Genomic DNA, 17,398 nt, shown 5'->3' on the forward strand with positions numbered 1-17,398 from the left:
TGGGAGCTCTGAGGCACCTAGCTTATCTCCCAAGTTGTGAAATCAATACCATAAAAAGACAGTGTGTACAGGTGACCCACCATCGCTGTCTTTGTGGCATGCTGGCACTCAACTAGCGGTCAGCTCTGTGCTCTCCTGAGAGGTGCCGGCATGTTCTTTTCCTAGCCAGCCATCTGGCCTGGCATGGCACGGCTGATCGTTATCTTTTGGTGCACCACAAATGTCCTCCTTTTGCCCTCTCTTCTTATGACCCCTCTATTTGCCCTTAGAGGGCACACAAGATCACAACAGGATCCCTCTGTTTGTCTTTTAGTGGATTCTAGAAGCCTTTTTTTGCCCTCTAATCTGCTCAAGACCTCCCTGCTTGCTTTCTGGTATGCCCTAGCACCACCATTTACTCTCTGTTCCCTTCTCAACCTTTCCATTTGCTGGTTGGTGCTCCCTTGGGCCTTCCGTTTTCTATTCAGAATGCCCTAGGACCTTCTATTCACCTTCTGTTCCCCACAGCTGCCCCCCCCCCGTTAGCCTTGTAGTGCGCCCCAGATTCCTCTTTGCTGTTGGATCTAGAGTTGGAGTTGGTATTGGGAGAGACGGTCAAAGCCCAGTACTCCTATCGGTGTGGGGCTCAAAGGGGCTGCCCAAGGTAAGGAGAGGCTGCAAGAAGTTTTTTTCTTTTTTCCCTCCCCTGCCACCTCCACCTTTTTGAGGGTCTTGCTCAGCCACCAACCCTGATCTAGGGTTATGTTTGGGATAGAGACAAATGGCCTCCCAGACTGTTGTATGTGCCTTTTCATGGGCCGCAAAGCCCTCCATCTGGCTTTTCACAGAATCATAGAATCAGTAAGGTTGGAAGGGGCCACTGGAGATCGTCTAGTCCAACCTCCCTGCTGAAGCAGGGTCACCTAGAGCATGTTAGACAGGATTGCATCCAGGTGGGCTTTGAATATCTCCAGAGAAGGAGACTCTACAACCTCTCTGAGCAACCTGTTCCAGTGCTGTCACTCTCACAGTGGAGCAATTCCTCCTCACATTCAGGCGGAACTTCCCGTGGTTCAGTTTTTGCCCATTTCCTCTTGTCCTGTCACTTGAGACAACTGAAAAGAGTTTATCCCCATCCCCTTGACACCCTCCCTTCAGGTACTTACAGACATTGATAAGATTCCCCCCTCAATCTTTTCTTCTCAAGGCTAAAGAGGCCCAGCTCTCGCAGCCGTTCCTCATAGGGCAGATGCTCCAACCCTCTGATCGTCTTTGTAGCTTTTGGGGTGATCTCTGAGGTGGACAGTGGGGTGCAGCAGGGACTACTTGGATGCCTGAATCCCCTAGAGGGCATCTAGGACTGGTTTAAATGCAACAGTGTGTAATTAAGGTCTTTATTATTAGAGGTGATCGAGCTAACGGCTTTTTCTTCTACCCTACATCTCTCCCAGATGTCTTTCTTAGCAGCCCAATTTGCATGGTCCAAGGTAAGTAGCCACCATTCATTTCCTCTGTATAATTCAGCCTGCTTCAGGGGAACACCTAGACTGCTCTAATTCAGCTAACTTACATATATGATAGATCATGGTGATTTTTGAAGACTGACCTCCCCCCCCCAACCTGAGCCAGGCTAAGGCTTTTTGCAGTGTGGGAGAAATTATGCCCTGATCCTGATAAGAGTCTTTATCTTGGGGGACTTGGTTTTGTCTTCTGGCTGCAGCTTGTGTCACACCCCCTGCTTACCAACAGTTAACTTTGCCTTTCAAGCTTTCAAGCCTCAAATTTTCACCCCAAACCACTTTTTCATCCTCCTAAACACTTCGCTGGCTTTTTTTTTTTTTTTTTTTGAGGTCTTCCATCCCCTCCTCCTCAACTTTTGTCTTTTGTAGCCAAACCCTAAAGAGTCTTAAGTTTTTAGTCCTCTTTCTTCCTCTGTCCCATCTGTTCTTGTCTATTCTGGGGAGGAAAACATCAGGTTTTGGCAGTTTTGTAGATTCTGTCAATTTTTACGGGCAGGCCTGCCCCAAAACGTTGTGGGAAGATTTGAGGATTGAAATAGCACCAAGATGGAGTTTGAAATGAGACCATTCTAGTCGGATTTTAGTCTCGTTTACACACTGCCTCTGTGTCCATCCCCATTAAACTGCTTTGCTGTAACTGAAGGGTAACGAATGCCACTTCCACAAGGCCAGTCACTAACATAACCCACGTGGCGGCCAGGCGCATGCACAGCGGCGCCGCCGTGCTCCCCGCTGCCCACGCAGGATCACAACCCGGAACGGCGGGCAATCGGTCAGCGCATGCGCAACTGCGTCACGCTGCTCTTTGCTGCCCTCGTTTCGTTGCACGCCGGTACTGCAGCCGGCCGCGGAAACGCATGCGCAATGGCGACATCCCTGTTCCCTGCTGCCCTCGCACGATCACAAGCTAGGACTGCAGCCGAGCGGTGTGCACATGCGCAATGCCGGTCGCCATCTTCGTGGCTGCTCTCCGGTGTTTCCGTAACGTGTAAGGAGATGGGCCGCGCTCGTCGCCCGTTCGCGATGCTTATAGACAGTAGCGTAGAGTGCTTTTCCTTATTGGTGCTTCCTGTTGTCCTGAGAGCGAGCAGTGCCGTCTTGGAGCTGCTCTTCGGCACACTGTCACTGGTGCAGCCCCAGAGCCTGCTCGCTGATGCCTGCCGGGCACGGGCAGAGCAGCCTCGGGACGCTCGCTGCTCGGGCGAGCCCCGCGGTGCCGCGGCGGGCTGCGGTTCGCACGCGGGAGCCGCCCGGGGACAGCGCCACGAGCACGCGAGAGCGCCGCCCCGAGTCTCGCCTCCCCCCCCCCGGCTCCGGCCCAGCCGGCGCCTGCGCAGTGCTCGACCGCCAGGCGGATGCTGCAGCCGCGCCCCGTTCGCGGCCGGCGCGGGCCAGGGATTAGGATGGCGGCGAACGGGGACGGAGCTTTCTGGTGGCGGCGGGTGAGGCCCGGGGTGGCCCACCTCAGCGTCTGAGGTGGAGGATCTGCGGGTGCCCGTGAGGCGAGCGCGCCTCTTCGGGTAGCCGCGGGCGTCAGGCTGCCGCCTGCCTGCTGAGACCGTCGCTGCGTGGAGGCGGCGGTGCGGGGCTCGGGGCGACGGGGGCTGGGGCCCGGCTCGGTCCCGCCGGGAGCGCCGGGCGGGGTCTGCGCGGCGCCGCAGCGCGGGTCTGACTTTGCCTTCGCCGTGTGTCGCCTTTAGGGCCCCAGTTCCTCCCCTGCCCCGGCCGGGACGTGCGCTCGCCCCTGCGGACGCAGCCTGGAGGAGCGGGGGGCAGGAAGGCAGGCCCCGGAGCGGGCTTGCGGCACGGCGTCGGCGGGAGGACGGCTCCTGTTGTGGCAAGCATGCCCCAGAGTGCTGATAAGTGATGACAACTTGGCACCAACTAACTGACCTTCCCCCCCCCCACACACACACACTGAGCCTTGCTGAGCCCTGCTCTCTCCCCTACAGCTGCCCCAAAGCCGTGGACTTCCGCAGTGCAGTTCCTCTGTTGCTCTGACATTTCTCCAGGAAGTCGTGCTGCATAGGGGTATGAATGTGTGCCGCAGTAGTGCAGCAGCTGAATGCCTCCTCCTCTTGTCTGGGACACTGGTCCTTCACAGCCCTTCTGAGATATGAGACCTTGGTGAGTTCCCGGTTGCCTCTTCTGGCATTCTCTGCAAGCTTGTGGATCCCTCCTCCTCCCCTCTGGCGGGGTGGGAGACCAGTGCCTTCTGTAAAACTGACACCCACCTGTGGCACCCCTATGCACTCACTATGTGTCTGGGATGGCACCCCTGCCCTGAGGGCCCTGCAGATTCCCACCCTTCCCTTCCCGTCCCCAAGTCATTAAACCACTCCCTGCCCCAACACCCCTACAGATCCAAAATGCCTCCGAACCCTGAACATTGTCAGTGACTCCAGACTTTCCCCTAAACTCTGTTCCAAGGTCCCAAACAATCCCCAAAACGCTCCCAGACCCAGTCCCCATAGCGGTGCGGTGTTCTAGTATATATGGTGAGTGATCTGTGTCCCCTCCTTGACTCAGTCCCACTTTAGAGAAAAGGGAACTTACAGCTCTTCTTGGTGAAGAATTTCAATGGGTAGATGCACAGATGACAAACATTTTTATCTCCTTTCTTCTGAGCCGCCTCTCAGAACCCTCTCTATGTGCAAGATCTCTATGGCTGATCTGGGATAATTGTGCTGTGCACAGTGCTTACGGAGAGCATTAACATTGCAGGCCAAAGGATAACCTAGAAAAAAAAAACCCAAAGGCTCAGGAAAAGCCTAAGAGAACACTGATGGGCTCTGAGAAGCCCCAGTGATACTTCAGAAAGCTATATGGCTTTTAGGCACCTTCTCAGAGTAGGAGAAATGTCTTACTGCAGCCTATAGGACAATAGGTACTATTAATTACCACCTTTAATTACTGAAAGCATTGTGAAAGTGGAAGGGACTAGAGAGGATGCGTAGCAGGATATGGCCTATATGTAAAGTTTAAACAAACTTTACAGTCCCCTCTCTTAAAGCAGAAACAGTTTAGTCCTAAGTAATAGATGAATGTAGCTTTGAGTAATGTGAAGAGAAGCAGTTGTGTCAATCACCCTGAAAGCCTTGGAAAACGGGATCAAAAATCTGATACCCTCATGGCCTCATCAGTCTTCTTGGTTTGTTTGGCAGGGTAGTCCGCCGAAGGGGGACATCTTGAAGAGAAGCAGCTAGACCTAGTGATCCAGTTGTTCATTTTGGTCATCGCTGGTGAGGCAAGCATCTGAGCATGAGAGGGATCTGGAGCTGTATCTAAAAGGTAATAGGTTTGAAATACAGGCAGGCAAAGCGAGTGCTATCGTTCTTCCGTGTAGTTAAAGACTGAGAGAATTGTTGGTTGAGCGTGTGTGCGCGAGGGTTTGAGAAAGGATACTGAACAGTAACGGTAATACTGAAGCAGAATAAAAATAACGTTTCATGGAATATGGTGTAGGTAAGTATTAGGTGATGTGCCTGCCTGTCTAATAACTTAGCCCTAATTGGTGTATGTAATGTTTCCAAACTGTTTACCCTGTACATTTGGTATGATGCCAAATGTATTAAGACCTTTCCTTTAAGGGAAAGAAAAAACAAAAGAAAACATGGTAAAGAGAAAAAGAACGCGCATAAATCTAAGCCTTTTATTGAAAGTAAAATGCCAGTTTCTGTCTTTGTTACAGAGATGGAACCAATGATAGCAAATGCTGACAGAGAGAAAAGCTGGACAAGCAGCCTTTTTGTGATTAAGACCTAAGGGACGGGGTTGAAATAAGGGAGCAAAAATGCAGCGGACCCTTAGTATCACCAGCAACTGCTACAGCGGGAGGTGTTCTGCCACGGGCAAGTAAGGTAACTCTTGATAATGACTGTTAGTTACTTTGGCTTCCCAGGGGCAGCACTGAGGACTAAGTAACCTGTTCCTACCCTGTTGGTATCGTTAACTGCATCTGCTTTAGTTTTGCTTTGGTTGTTTCTATTTTGTTTTGTTATCATATGTGCATCTGTAAAACAGGAAAGTTGTAGTACTTCCTTTTGAGATTAATTGCTACGGCTGAAGTTGAAGAGATCAGAAAAACATAAGCAAACTGAAATAATAAAATCAAATGGAACCAACGTATAGTTGTCTCCATCTCCCACAAAGGAAACCCCATTCCTCCTGACTAGGAAGGATCACCGTTAATAGTGATCAGAATAATAAGTTGCCAGCATATAACGGAAGGTCTGTCTGCCTTATAAAAAGAATGCTATGTATATGTATTTCTGTGCGTGTGACTTTACATGTCTATGAAGCATCCTATTTTAAAAGCTACAAGACATCAAACTATTATCTTAGGAGAATGACGGTCAAGTAGCCAGATTTACTGAAGAAGGAGAGGGAGAGAGGGGGAGAGAGAGAGAGAGAGAGGAAAAAAGAGAGGGAGGAAGTGTGTGAACTGTGAAATTAAGAGATGATTTTCAGACAGCTCAATTAGTGCAACCCCCAGTTAGTTCCCTGGCAATGGTATTTGGGGCAGGAATACAGTAGATAGAGGAAATGTTAAAGCCTCATGGACTTAATTAACATCTCCTGCCCTCAGATTCCCAGGACAAGGCAAGCCTTTTTCAGTAATGCTTTCCAGATCTGCTGACTCTGCGGGGGCAACACCTTTAGAAAACAGCGGTAAGGGAAAGCGGGTGCCAGTAGCACCATCCTCACAACCCCTTTGGGGCAGAACACAAATTCTCTGGCTGTGAAAAAGACTGTTCAGCAGCACTGTAGGCTGTAACTATCTTTGAGACTTCTACCTTTGATAGCATAGAGGCAATCGAATGCACTCAGGTCCCTCTAAAGTAGTAATGCCAGGCATATGAATAGACAGCAGGGGATTGTCTATCCAAGTGGCACAATGAGCACCGATCTTGATGAGCGGGGGTCACTGTGCAAGTTTTGCAAGAAGTGGATCTTCTTGTGTGTGTTTGAATTGACTGAGGGGCAGAGCGCGTTGTGCCAAAAATGCGGACACAGAAGGTTTCTGACAGATTAATCTTTAGCAGCTACTCAGTCTAACTTCCCTTTCACAGCAAACCCAAGTATCATCATAGCTTCCAAAACAGAGCAGAGGTAGTGAAAACGGTATTTGTGGGTTGCGTATTCCCTGTTTACCTTGCTTGTTTGTGTGTTGTGCTTTTGAGCTTGTGAACAACTTTGGATTTTTCTGTAGAACTTTGTCTTTTGGGGATTTTTTTTTTTTTGCTTTGCTCTATACTTTTGTAGGGTGATGAATTTTTTTGTGGCTAGATAAGTAAGCTGGGACCCTACCTGCCTTTTGCCTTGCTTTGCTACTTCATGTCATAACAGCAACTTGGGACCCCAGTGCTTAAGAGGGGGGTCTGCATTTGTCCAGGTTAGGGAACCATAATTACAACTTTTTTTGAGAGAGAAAAGCCCTCTAAAACAAGAACCTCCCAGTGACCTTGGTAGTTTGATTTGTTTGCAGGATAACGTTGTGAAGGCAAGTAACTTGAAGAGGAGCAGCTCAGCCCATTTTGTTGATTTCAGTGATACTGTTTGAAGGAAGCCTGTAAGTACATAACGGGTCTAGGAGGGCTGTACTCGAGGGCTGCTGTAGCATTCTTGCAATGAAATGGAGCCAGAGAGGGTGACTGAAGCAGTGCAGAGCATCGCTCATCATTGTGAAAACAATTACGGGCCTCGGACTAGGGAGTAGTTCTAGGAGGGCTGTGCTGTTGCCTGGCCGCTCAGTAACTGTTTTGGGCTCTTAGCAGGTGCTGAAGCATAGTCTGGCAGTCAAAGGAGCATCGTCACAGTTGGGAGCTCCGCGGAGATCTGCGGCTGGCTGCGGAGGGTGAACTCTGACTTGCAGCGTGGACAGAGCTAAGTCCTGGGGCTGCACTGTATGTGAGCAGGGCTGGGAGGTGGAAGGTAGTTTTGCCCTCGGTAGTTACTGATATCATCGGCTGTGGATGTTTGCCCATGGAGCTGAGAGGACTAAAAATATTAATGGTCTGTAACAGAGATGAGTTAGTGCTTGCACTGTTTCAGGTAGGTTCAGTGGAAGTGCAGCTTAGTGTAATCCAGTGGTGCGATTCTTGCATGTGCTCACATTTGAATGTGGCTAAAACCAAGCCTATAAACAGCAACTGTAACATGTCTGGTGCACGTCTTCCTGTTCTGCAGCACTTTTGAATGAAGGGAAAGCTTCTTAAGGTATGGGCAAAACTCTTTGGCTTCTCCGTACTGTTTTCATGCTTCCGAGTGCTTTGGTGTTTCTTGCTTAAAGCTTAGGGTTTGAAGTTTTTCACTTAAGGTTTCTTGTTTAGTTTGTCGTTGAGGGTCTCTCACGCAGGGGTTATGGTTTATTACTTTATTTTGTGGGGGCTCAGCCTTTATTGGACAGGGGTTACAGTTTGCTAATTTAGCAGTCGGGGCACAGAATTTAAAATCCAACCCCAACCATGAGGTTTTAAAGCCTCAGCAACCATGTATTCTAAAATTTGCAGTTTGTCACTTAGGGCGGAAGGCTTACAGCTTACTGATAAATGAAGAGGGCTAAATCCTTAGATAATAAACTGTAAGCCCTGAAGCCTAAGCAGCCTAAGGCTGCAAACCCTCCTTTGCTGTTTGTAACCTTCCCCCGTACCTAGCGTTCAGCTCTATGTACTAACCTGAGGTCCGGGTTTGATGCGGCGCAGGCCCGTCGTACCGAGACTGGTGATGCGACAGGCGAGCGGAGAGCTGTGCAAGTGTCCTGTAGGGCTCTAGACTGGGATGCAGAAGCACAGACAGGCGAGCTCAGGCGTTGTCCTCTCAACTCTGAGGTGAATCCTATCCCTGAAGGAAAAAGCAGAAGGGGTAGGTCGTTGGCTACTCGCACACCCTGCCGCGTCAAGGGCAGCGGCGGGAGCTGACCGTTCCCCGATGGACAGATGATGTTGGTGCGGTGATGACTCTTCTGGTGTCACAAGGTAAGGGGAAGCGCGCTGGCATCCAGCTCCACGGCAGACTTGCTCCCAGGTGTGGTTTCTGCACAGTAAAACAATAAACGGTTGCTTTATTCTTTGCACTCGTGTCTGTGGTTCCACATGTCCCCTTGCTCGAAGATGATGCCCGGGGAAGAGGTTACACATTGTGCATGGGGGTGGGGGCTGGTCCCCAAATCCCTTGTACTTTGGAGTGCCTGCAGTTCCCAGGGAAGTCAGTGCTGTTTGCGGGGCTGCGGGGAATTTCCCTTGCACTGCCTGGACCCTTGGGGCTCTTGGCAGTGATTCCCATCGTCCCGGGGGCAGCTAGGGCCCCTCCAGGGCTGTGTGAGGTGCCCAGACTGATCGTGGATTTGCTTTCAGCACTCCGCAACATCCTTTGTGTGTCCGGGGCTGGGGCCTGTCTGCCTGGAGCTGGGAGATAAGAGTTTTTGTGGAATGGGGGGAGCCTGCAAGTGCCATCCCATCAGCTGCATCGAGCTTTGTGACGTGCCTTGTGGCCCTAATGGTGTGCCCCAAGGCCCTTTCTTTGTATTTTAGTTTGCTCCGGAGCCCTGTGTTTATCCTCTGATGTCCTCAGGACCCCTCAATTCACATTTTGGGTTGCCCCCAAGCCACCCATGTGCCTTTTGGTGTGCCCCACGGCCCTGTCTTTGCTTTGCAGTGTGCCCCAACATTTTCTGTTTAGCTTTCTTCTCTGTCCCAGAGTTTTCTGGGTGCTTCTGAGTGTGCCCCAGGGCTCTCCCTTTACCTTTTGGTACCCCCAGGGTTGCTCTGTTTGCTCTTTCAATGTTTTTTTTTTTTTTTTTTTTTTTTTTTTAAAAAAAAAACTTTGTTGCACCCACAGCTCTTGATTTGTTCTCCTGTCCCCCGAATACTCCCTTTTGTGCTCTGTGCACTCCAGGGTTCTCCTCTGAGCTTTCAAGAAGCTGCTCTCAGGAGTGGGAGTGCCTCTGCTGCCCAGGAAGCCCTAGCTGTACCTGATGGGCTGCAGCTGTGTGCCCCGGGGCTGGCACGAACCCCAGGTGCCTCAGGGTTAGGATGAGTGCCAAGTGAGGCCTGTTGGGTTGATTGCAAGGGCAGGAAGTGGGCTTGTGCTGGGACCAGGGTCTACATTTAGGAGGAGCTCACGCTGGGGTCTGTCTGGGACAACGGATCTGCTGCTGAGCACAGCCTGCTGGGACGGAAACAGCAGCTGCACCACGAAGGAGGTGAGCGGGGCTGGGGTGTGAGCTGTGGGTCCTGTACGTGCCAGGGGTCTCGGGGGATGGGAGTGTCCTGGGCAATGCGGCAAAACAAAGGTGCTCTGGGCCAGGGAAAATGCACCGGGGCCGGGAGTGGTCATGTATCGAGGCAGTAGGGGCTGAGGACACGGTGGGGAAGAGCGGTGCACCGGGGCCGTGTGTGTGTGTGTGTGGTGGGGGGGGGAGGGGGGGCAGGGAGGAGGAAGGCGGTGCGCTGGGGCTAGAGGGGGGGAAACAAAGGGGTTGCGCCGGGGTTGTGGTGGAGTTTTGCGCGCGGTCGGATTAGCGCGGGGAACCCCGGGCCAGTGCTGGGGATTGCGGGGGCCGCACTCCGGGCTGTGCAGCGGTTTCCAGGTCCCGAGACTGCGGAGGGCAGAGGGGCGGGACGGAACGGAATCCTTGCAGGGTCAAACCTCACCGAGCACTGCGCCCCCCCCCCCCCACCTTCCGGCCTGCCGGGAGCGGTAGTCTTCCGTCACTGGGCTTCCGGGAGGCCATGTTGTTTTTGTGCGGCCTGCCGGGGGCAGTAGTCTTCCGGTACTAGGCTTCCGGCCGGCCATATTGCTTTGCGCGGCATGCCGGGAGGCGTAGTCTTCCGGCACCGGGCTTCCGGGAGGCCACCGTGGTCTGCGGCGCATGCCGGGAGGCGTAGTCTTCCTGTTGGTACGCTGCCGGCCAAACCCTGCAAATAGTTAACAAGACTCAGGGACAAGGGAGAGAGGACATCGTGAAACAGTAATGTGAAGGACAACCGGTTCCAGCCGAATAACCTCAAGGAAACCACAAAACTTAAAACAGTGTGAAGAGTGAGCAAAACAGAAACAGTAGAATAACCTAGAGTAACCTGTAAGTTCATTAAGGCTTATTAACATATTAAATTACACTGCCCTAACTGAACAATGAGATGATAATGATGTGATAATGATGTTACTGCCTTTTCTGCTTCTTATGCTAGTTAACAGGAATGTTGAAGTGCAAGCGTGGAGTGAATATGTGATGTGATAAAATTGTAACCAATAGAAAAATCTCTACAAAGTACTCTCTGAAAAGCATATTTATAAATAAAGAATGACAAAAGGAGAACGTGTGCTAGCTTTGTGGATCTACCACCTACCACCCATCTCTGTGCAGAAATGAAATAAACAAATCTGAACCCTGTGTGTCTATTGGTCACTTGCACACCGGGTAAAAGAACCCAATTTTGGGACAACATTCCCCTAGTGGGCTTCAGGGAGATCACATTGCACCTCTTGAGGTGCCAGGAGGTGCAGTTCTGTGTTGGTGGGGCTCCCCCCAGGCAGCCTCGCTGTTCTTGGTGGCAACCAGGAACCGTAGCTCCGGGTGCCTCTGCCTTCTCCGCCCCGCAGCAGCGGCCTGCTGTGTCCATTCCTTACTGGATGCGTGCTACTCGCACGAGAGTTGCCGTAGGTCGTCGGGGATGGTGGAATTTTCCTGTTTTTTCCTGGTGCAGGGCAGGAAGCATTTTTCATCTCTGGTATGACCAGGTAGGGTTGTCCCAGGGGCTGGGGCTGCCCTTCTTAGCAATGGGAGAGGCAAGCAGGAGTGCTAGAGGTGGTGCAGGCTCCCGGTAGTCACAGCTTTGCTCAGGATTGGGGCTTGTTAGGCAGCAGTGGTGCTGGGAAGGCTTGATGTAGAGCTGACCTGTTACGCAGCGTAAGAGAAAGTCCTCAAGGGAACGTGACCAGCACTCTTTCTGTCCCAGGACCCTAGAACAGACTGAGAGACCCAGGAACACCCACATTCAGGTATTTTTAACTATGTGGAAAGAGCCTGCTGGAGCTCTGGGCACAGATACAGAGAATCCCCAGTTACCTGGAGCTATATGTATTTTTCTTTACAAAGATGTGATGCCTTGCTGCTGCTGCTGCCTTGCTCGATGCCCAGGTCTGCTATGTTCAGATCCACTCTTCTTGTTGCCCTCTGCTCTATCAGAGTTGCCGACCAGACCAAAAGGGGCGTGCGGCTAAGGCTCGGGCCAGGGCGTCTCGGCTGCCTGCTACAGGACAAACGGGAGGGGGAATCGGCAGCGACCGGACGTGAAAGTACGGTCGGATGAAAAACAGCTGCTTTAGAGGATTAAGATGTAGGGGCAACTGAGAGCAGTGGAAATGGTAGTATAAAACGATGATGAAGAAGGTGTGTTGTTAGAGGCAGTACAGTGGAGAGGAGAGGGAAAAATTGATCCTATGATGAAATAAAAACTATTTTAAAGAGATATTTGCTTCTTACCCCTCAGGTTATGAATTTGCATGACTTCTGAGAACTGTTCTTGTCGTGTCGTGTCCCAGGTCACAACTACCCGGACGGCGATCCCCAAGTCATCTGCCGAGACCGCACGACAGCTGACAGCTGCCTGTGGAATGAAAGCAAAGGCCAACGTCTCGGAGGTAAGAGGCAGAGTCCAAGCAGGAAGATTATGGCAGGTGAGTTAATGCCCCAGAATATTCAGTTTTTCCCCTTGTCTCCCCAGGACTCACCTACTTGCTCCCTGGCTCCCCCAGGACCTATCCATTTGCTTTTAGGTGTGCTCCAAGTTCTCTTGTCCCTTCAAGATTCTTTGTTTCTTTCCAGTTCCTGCAAGATCACTCTGCCATTTGGTGTCTGTGGACATTTGGGTACCATGAAGACTGCTACGTTTGTCCTCTCGTCCTATTAAGTCCCCTTTCTTTTCCCTTTAGTCCCCTCAAAACCTCTCTGTTTGCTATTGGTGCATCCCAGAGCCTTTGTTTTCCCCCCTAGTCCTCTCAGGATGCCTCTCTTTGCTCTCTGAGCTTCTTAGGGCCCATCTCACTGCATTTTAGCCCCATCAGAACTCCTCCGATTGCCGTGCGCTCCCCTCAGGACACCTGAGTTTGCACTGGGGACATCCCAAAATCATATGCGTTCATTGCACCTGTTCAGTGTGCACTAGAGCCCTCCTTTTCCATTGGCTACACCATAGAGTTCTCTCTATGACCTATCCCTATGACCTTTCTGTGTGCCCTCTATCCCATCAGGTCCCCCTTCCTTCTAGTCCCCTCAAGACTCTTCTGTCTTCCTTTGTTGTCCCTCAGAACACTGCGTCCTCTAGTCTGCTCAAAACTGATCCGCTCTCAAAATGGCTGGCATTCATTGTACTCTAGCACCTCTGAAATGCCCCCAAGTCCTACCTCAGCTCCTACTTGGGAGTTCTGTTTCTCTCAGATCTTTCTGTTCTCTTTGTTTGCTTCTTAGCACATACCGTAGCCCTCTTTCCTTTCAGTGTGCCTCGTGCCCTCTCAATTACCCTCTACTCCCTTCAGAACCCCTGTGTTCTTCTGTTGTGCTCCAGACCTCTGCACCCCAGTCCCATCAGGACCCACCCTTTTCCACTTTGGCGTGCCCCGGTGCCCACCGTGTGCTGTCTGTTCCCCTCAAGACTCCCACATTTGCCCTCTAATCCTCACAAAATGCTTCCTTTGGTCCTTTGACTCCCTAATGACACCCCTCCACCCCCTGCCGTGAGCCTGTGGTGCGTACCAGAGACATTCTTCCGACAAGCCATCCTAGAACCCCACGCGTGCCCTCTAATCTTCTCAAGACTCTTCCGTTTTCCAATCCGATTAACTTAAAACTGCTCCCAAAGTCTTCATTGTGCCCTAGAGGCCTCTGATGTCTAGTTCTCTTGGACTGTTCCAGTCCTCTCAGAAGCCCTCCACTAGCATTCATTGCACACCAGAGGCTCTCTTGGGCACGTAGAATCCTTGGGATCCCTCTAGTGCCTTCAGAAGCCCTCCTGTAGCCTTAGTAGTGCCCCTAGAGCCCTCTTTTGGTCCAGCAGCTCTTGTTGGACTTACCTAATTCTCTCAGTACTTCTCTTTTGGCCTTCATTGTGCACCAGACCTTTGCAGGCCCTTTAGCTCTCCAGGGACCCCTCTAGTCCTATCAGGACTCCTCCTTTTACTTTCACTGTGCCTCATAGCTTTTCTTTTTTTTTTCTTGACTCCTAGGCCCTTTACACCCCCCCAGTCTACTATAGGTGCCTCTTGTGGCCAAAATTGTGGCTGGAGCCATCATTTGGCTCTCTAGCTCTTAAGACCTCTCTTTTGCCCTCAGGACCCTTTGGGACCCTTGTTCCCTAGAGGCTTCCCTTGGTTCCCTAACCCTCTTAGGACACTTCTAGTGAACTCTGGACCCCTCTTTTGGCCTTCCTTACGCCACAGAGGCCTATCTGGGTCCTCTAGAACCATTAGGACCCCACCAGTCATCTCTGAATCCCTCTCAAGGCCTTTGTTGTGCCCCAGAGCTGTCTTCTGGCACTCCAGTCTCCTCAGAAGCCCTACAGCTATCTTCCTTGTTCTCCAGAGTCATTTTTCTGACCCTCTAGACCCCTTAGTCCTTCTCTAGTGTGCTCTGGATGACTCTTTGTGTTCTTTCCGCACCAGAGCTGTCTTCTGACCCTCGCCACTCCCTTAGGACCCATCTAGTCCGCTCAGAAGACCTCCCGAGGCTTTTATTGTGCCCCGGAGCCCTCTTTTGGCCATCCACGTCCCATAGGACCCCCCTCTGCCCCTCAGAGCACCTCCTGACTTCTGTCTTGGTACCCAGTTTTTATTTTTTGGCCACCTAGTCCCCTCAGGAGCCCTCTGCTTTGCTCAGAACATGATCTGGGTGCTTGTTGTACTCCAGAGTTATCTTTTGGACCCCAGGCTCCTTAGAAACTGCCCAGTCTCCTCAGAATCCTCCCAGATTTCTTCCTTGTTCCCCAGAGGCTTTTTTTCGGGGGCCAGTAGACCTCTTAGCACCCCTCTAGTGCACTCTGGATGACTCTTTCTGCATTCTTTGTGCCTTACAGCTCTATCTTGGCCCTCTAGACCCCTTAGGACCCCTGTAGTCCCCTTGGAATCCCTCCAGAGCTCCTCTTCCTGCTCTGGAGACCTCTCTTGGTGCTTCAGCCCCTTTGGCAGCCCTCTGTTGTGCTTTGTCCTCTTTTTTTGGCCTTTTCTTTCCCAGCTGCAGACCTCTGTTGGCCCTCTAGTCCCCTTAGCACTCTTCTAGTCCCCTCAGAACCCTTCAGTTTATATTTTTTTGGTCTCCAGGTTCCCTTAGGAGCCCTCTGGTCTGCTTAGAACACCTTCTGAGTGCATGTTGTGCCCCAGAGCTGTCCTGTGCCTACTCCCTAGCTCCATTAGGAATCATCCAGCCTCCTCTGAACCTTCCTAGATTTCTTGCTTCTTCCCTATAGTTTCTTTTTTGGCCACGTGGACCACTTTGTACCCCTCTAGCGTGCTCTCAACTATTCTGTTAGGCTTCCTTGTGCTCCGGAGCTCTTTTATGTCTCTCTAGACTCCTTAACGCTCCTGTAGTTGCCTCAGAAACCCTTTCAAGCTGCCCCAGAGCCCTCTGTCGGTGCACCGGCTGCTTTGGCAGCCCTCCTGCTATGCTCTGGCCTCCTGTTTTGACCTCTCCGACCTCCGTTCGCCCTCTAGATCCCATAGCACCCCTTTTGTGCACTCTGGACTACCGTTTCAGCCTTCTGTGTGCCCCACAGCTGTCTTCTGGCCCCTCAGCCCCCTTAGGAACCCTCTAGTCTCCTCAGAACGCCTCCAGCTATCTTACTTCTTCCCCAGAGTCATTTTTCTCACCCCCTAGACTTCTTAGCACCTCTGCAGTGCACTCTGGATGACTATCCAAGCCGACTCTGTGTCCTAGAGCTCTGTCTTGGTCTTCTAGACCCTCTAGGAACCATCTAGCCTGCTCAGAAGCCCTCCTGAAGCCTTTGTGCCCTGGCGCCCCCTGTTGGCTATCCGCATCTCATAGGATCCCCTCGTGTTCCCTTAGAGCACCTCCTGACTTCTGTCTCGTTAACCGGTTTTTATTTCTTGGCCACCTAGTCCCCTTAAGAGCCCTCTGGTCTACTCAGAACACCTCCTGGGTGCTTGTTGTGCTCCAGAGCTGTCCTGTGATCCCCCAGCCCTATTAGGAATCATCTAGTCTCATCAGAATTCCCCCAGATTTATTGCTTGTTCCCTAGAGTTTTTTTGCACCATGTAGACACCTTTGCACCCCCCTAGTGCGCTCTTGACTACTCTTTTAGGCTTCTTTGTGCCCCAGAACTGCCTTCAGGTCTTCCAGCCCAATCAGGACACCTGTAGTGACCTCAGAATCCCTCTAGAACTACCCTTCCTGCCCTGGAGCCCCTTTAGCACCCTTCTCTTCTGCTTTGGCCTCTTCTTTTGACATTTTATCTTTCACCTGCAGACCTCTGTTGGCCCTCTAGCCACCTTAGCACTGCTCTAGAGCACTCTGGATGACTCTGCTGCAACTCCAGCCCCCTTAGCAGCCCTACTGTCTCCAAAGGAGACCTCCAGATATCTATCTTGTTCCTCAGAGACGTTTTTTGTCCCTCTAGATCCTTAGCACCCCTCTCGTGCACTCTGCGCTACTCCTTTTCCTTGTGCCCTACAGCTGTCTTCTAGTCCCTCAGCCTCTTTAGCACCCCTCGACTCCCCTCTGAGCCCCTCCGCAGGCCTTCGTTCCGCCCCAGAGGACTCCTTTGGTCCTGCGGCCCTCTCTGTGACCCTCTGCTCTGCACCCCTCTTTTGGCCTCCACGGTGCCCCGGAGTCTTCTCCTGGCCCTCTACAGCCCTGAGGACACCTCTTTTGGACGGAATGGTGGCCCGAGAGCAGGCTGCTGCCTTTCCAGACCCCCTCAGAATCACCTAGTCTTCTCAGAACCGTTCCGGATTCCTACCTTGCTCCCAAGAGTGTTTTTTTGGCCCTCTGGACACCTTAGGATCTCCCTAGTGCACTCCGGACTACTCTTCCAGCCTTTCTTCTGCTCCAGAGCTCTCTTCCGGCCTTCTACGCCACGAAGTACCCTTCTAGTCCCCTCAGAATCCCACTGGAGGTCGTCTTCTGGCCTCGGGTCCCCTTTTCGGTGCTCCAGTCCCTTCAGCAGCCCGCTGCTCTGCTTTAGCGACATTTTTTGGCCGTTTATTTTCTACGCTCGGACCTGCGTTTCCCCTCCGGACCCCTTAGCACCGCTCTAGTGCGCTCTGCACTACCCTTTCAGCCTTTTGTGTGCCTCTGAATTCTCCCCACCCCCAACCCCGCCTGGACACCGAGGAACCCTCTAGTCTCTTCAGAACTCCTGTAGCTGTCTTCCTTGATCCCTGGAGTCATTCTTTTTGCCGTGTAGACTGTTTAGCGCTTGTAGTTTGCTCTGGATGACTCCCCTTTCCTTGTGGTCTTGAGGTGTCCTCTGGCCCTCTGGAACTCCCTTATAATGCATGTAATTTTCTGATAGCCCATAAAAGTTTCTTCTTTATTCCCTAGAGTCATTTGTTTGCCTATGTAGGCTCCTTTTGAACTTTTGTAGTACACTTTAGACTAGTTGTTATTTCCCTTTGTTGTTTGCCAGAGCTGTTGTCTGGCCCTCCTCCCATTCCTTAGGATCCTGTAGTCCCCTCAGAATCCCTCCGGAGTGCTCACGATGCCCTGGAGCCCTCTCGACGGCCCAGCCCCTTTAGCAGCCCACTACTTTGCTTTGGCCTCCTCTTTTGGCCTTTTGTTTTCCACCCACGGGCCTGCGTTGTCTGCCTAGACCCCCCCCGCGCACACCTTAGCACCATGCTGCTGCCCTAGAAACCTTTTGAAAGGCCCTTTTCATGTTCCAGAGCGG

At 51.8% G+C, this 17,398-nt stretch overlaps 1 protein-coding gene across 1 annotated transcript; it reads right to left on the reverse strand.

The window, feature by feature from the left end:
* Positions 1-3,459: 3,459 nt before the first annotated feature.
* On the reverse strand, positions 3,460-16,699 carry LOC134153044 (uncharacterized). Its single transcript, XM_062598845.1, has 7 exons — positions 16,469-16,699; positions 11,986-12,109; positions 10,180-10,417; positions 8,421-8,534; positions 8,177-8,342; positions 4,056-4,236; positions 3,460-3,608 (listed from the first exon to the last, which is right to left on the reverse strand). Exons 1-5 carry the CDS (start codon positions 16,697-16,699, stop codon positions 8,270-8,272), a joined length of 780 nt encoding a protein of 259 aa, XP_062454829.1. The 3' UTR covers positions 3,460-3,608; positions 4,056-4,236; positions 8,177-8,269.
* Between the last annotated feature and the right edge of the window lie 699 nt (positions 16,700-17,398).

Source organism: Rhea pennata, chromosome 38 (assembly GCF_028389875.1).
Source record: "Rhea pennata isolate bPtePen1 chromosome 38, bPtePen1.pri, whole genome shotgun sequence".
NCBI classification, from domain to species: domain Eukaryota; kingdom Metazoa; phylum Chordata; class Aves; order Rheiformes; family Rheidae; genus Rhea; species Rhea pennata.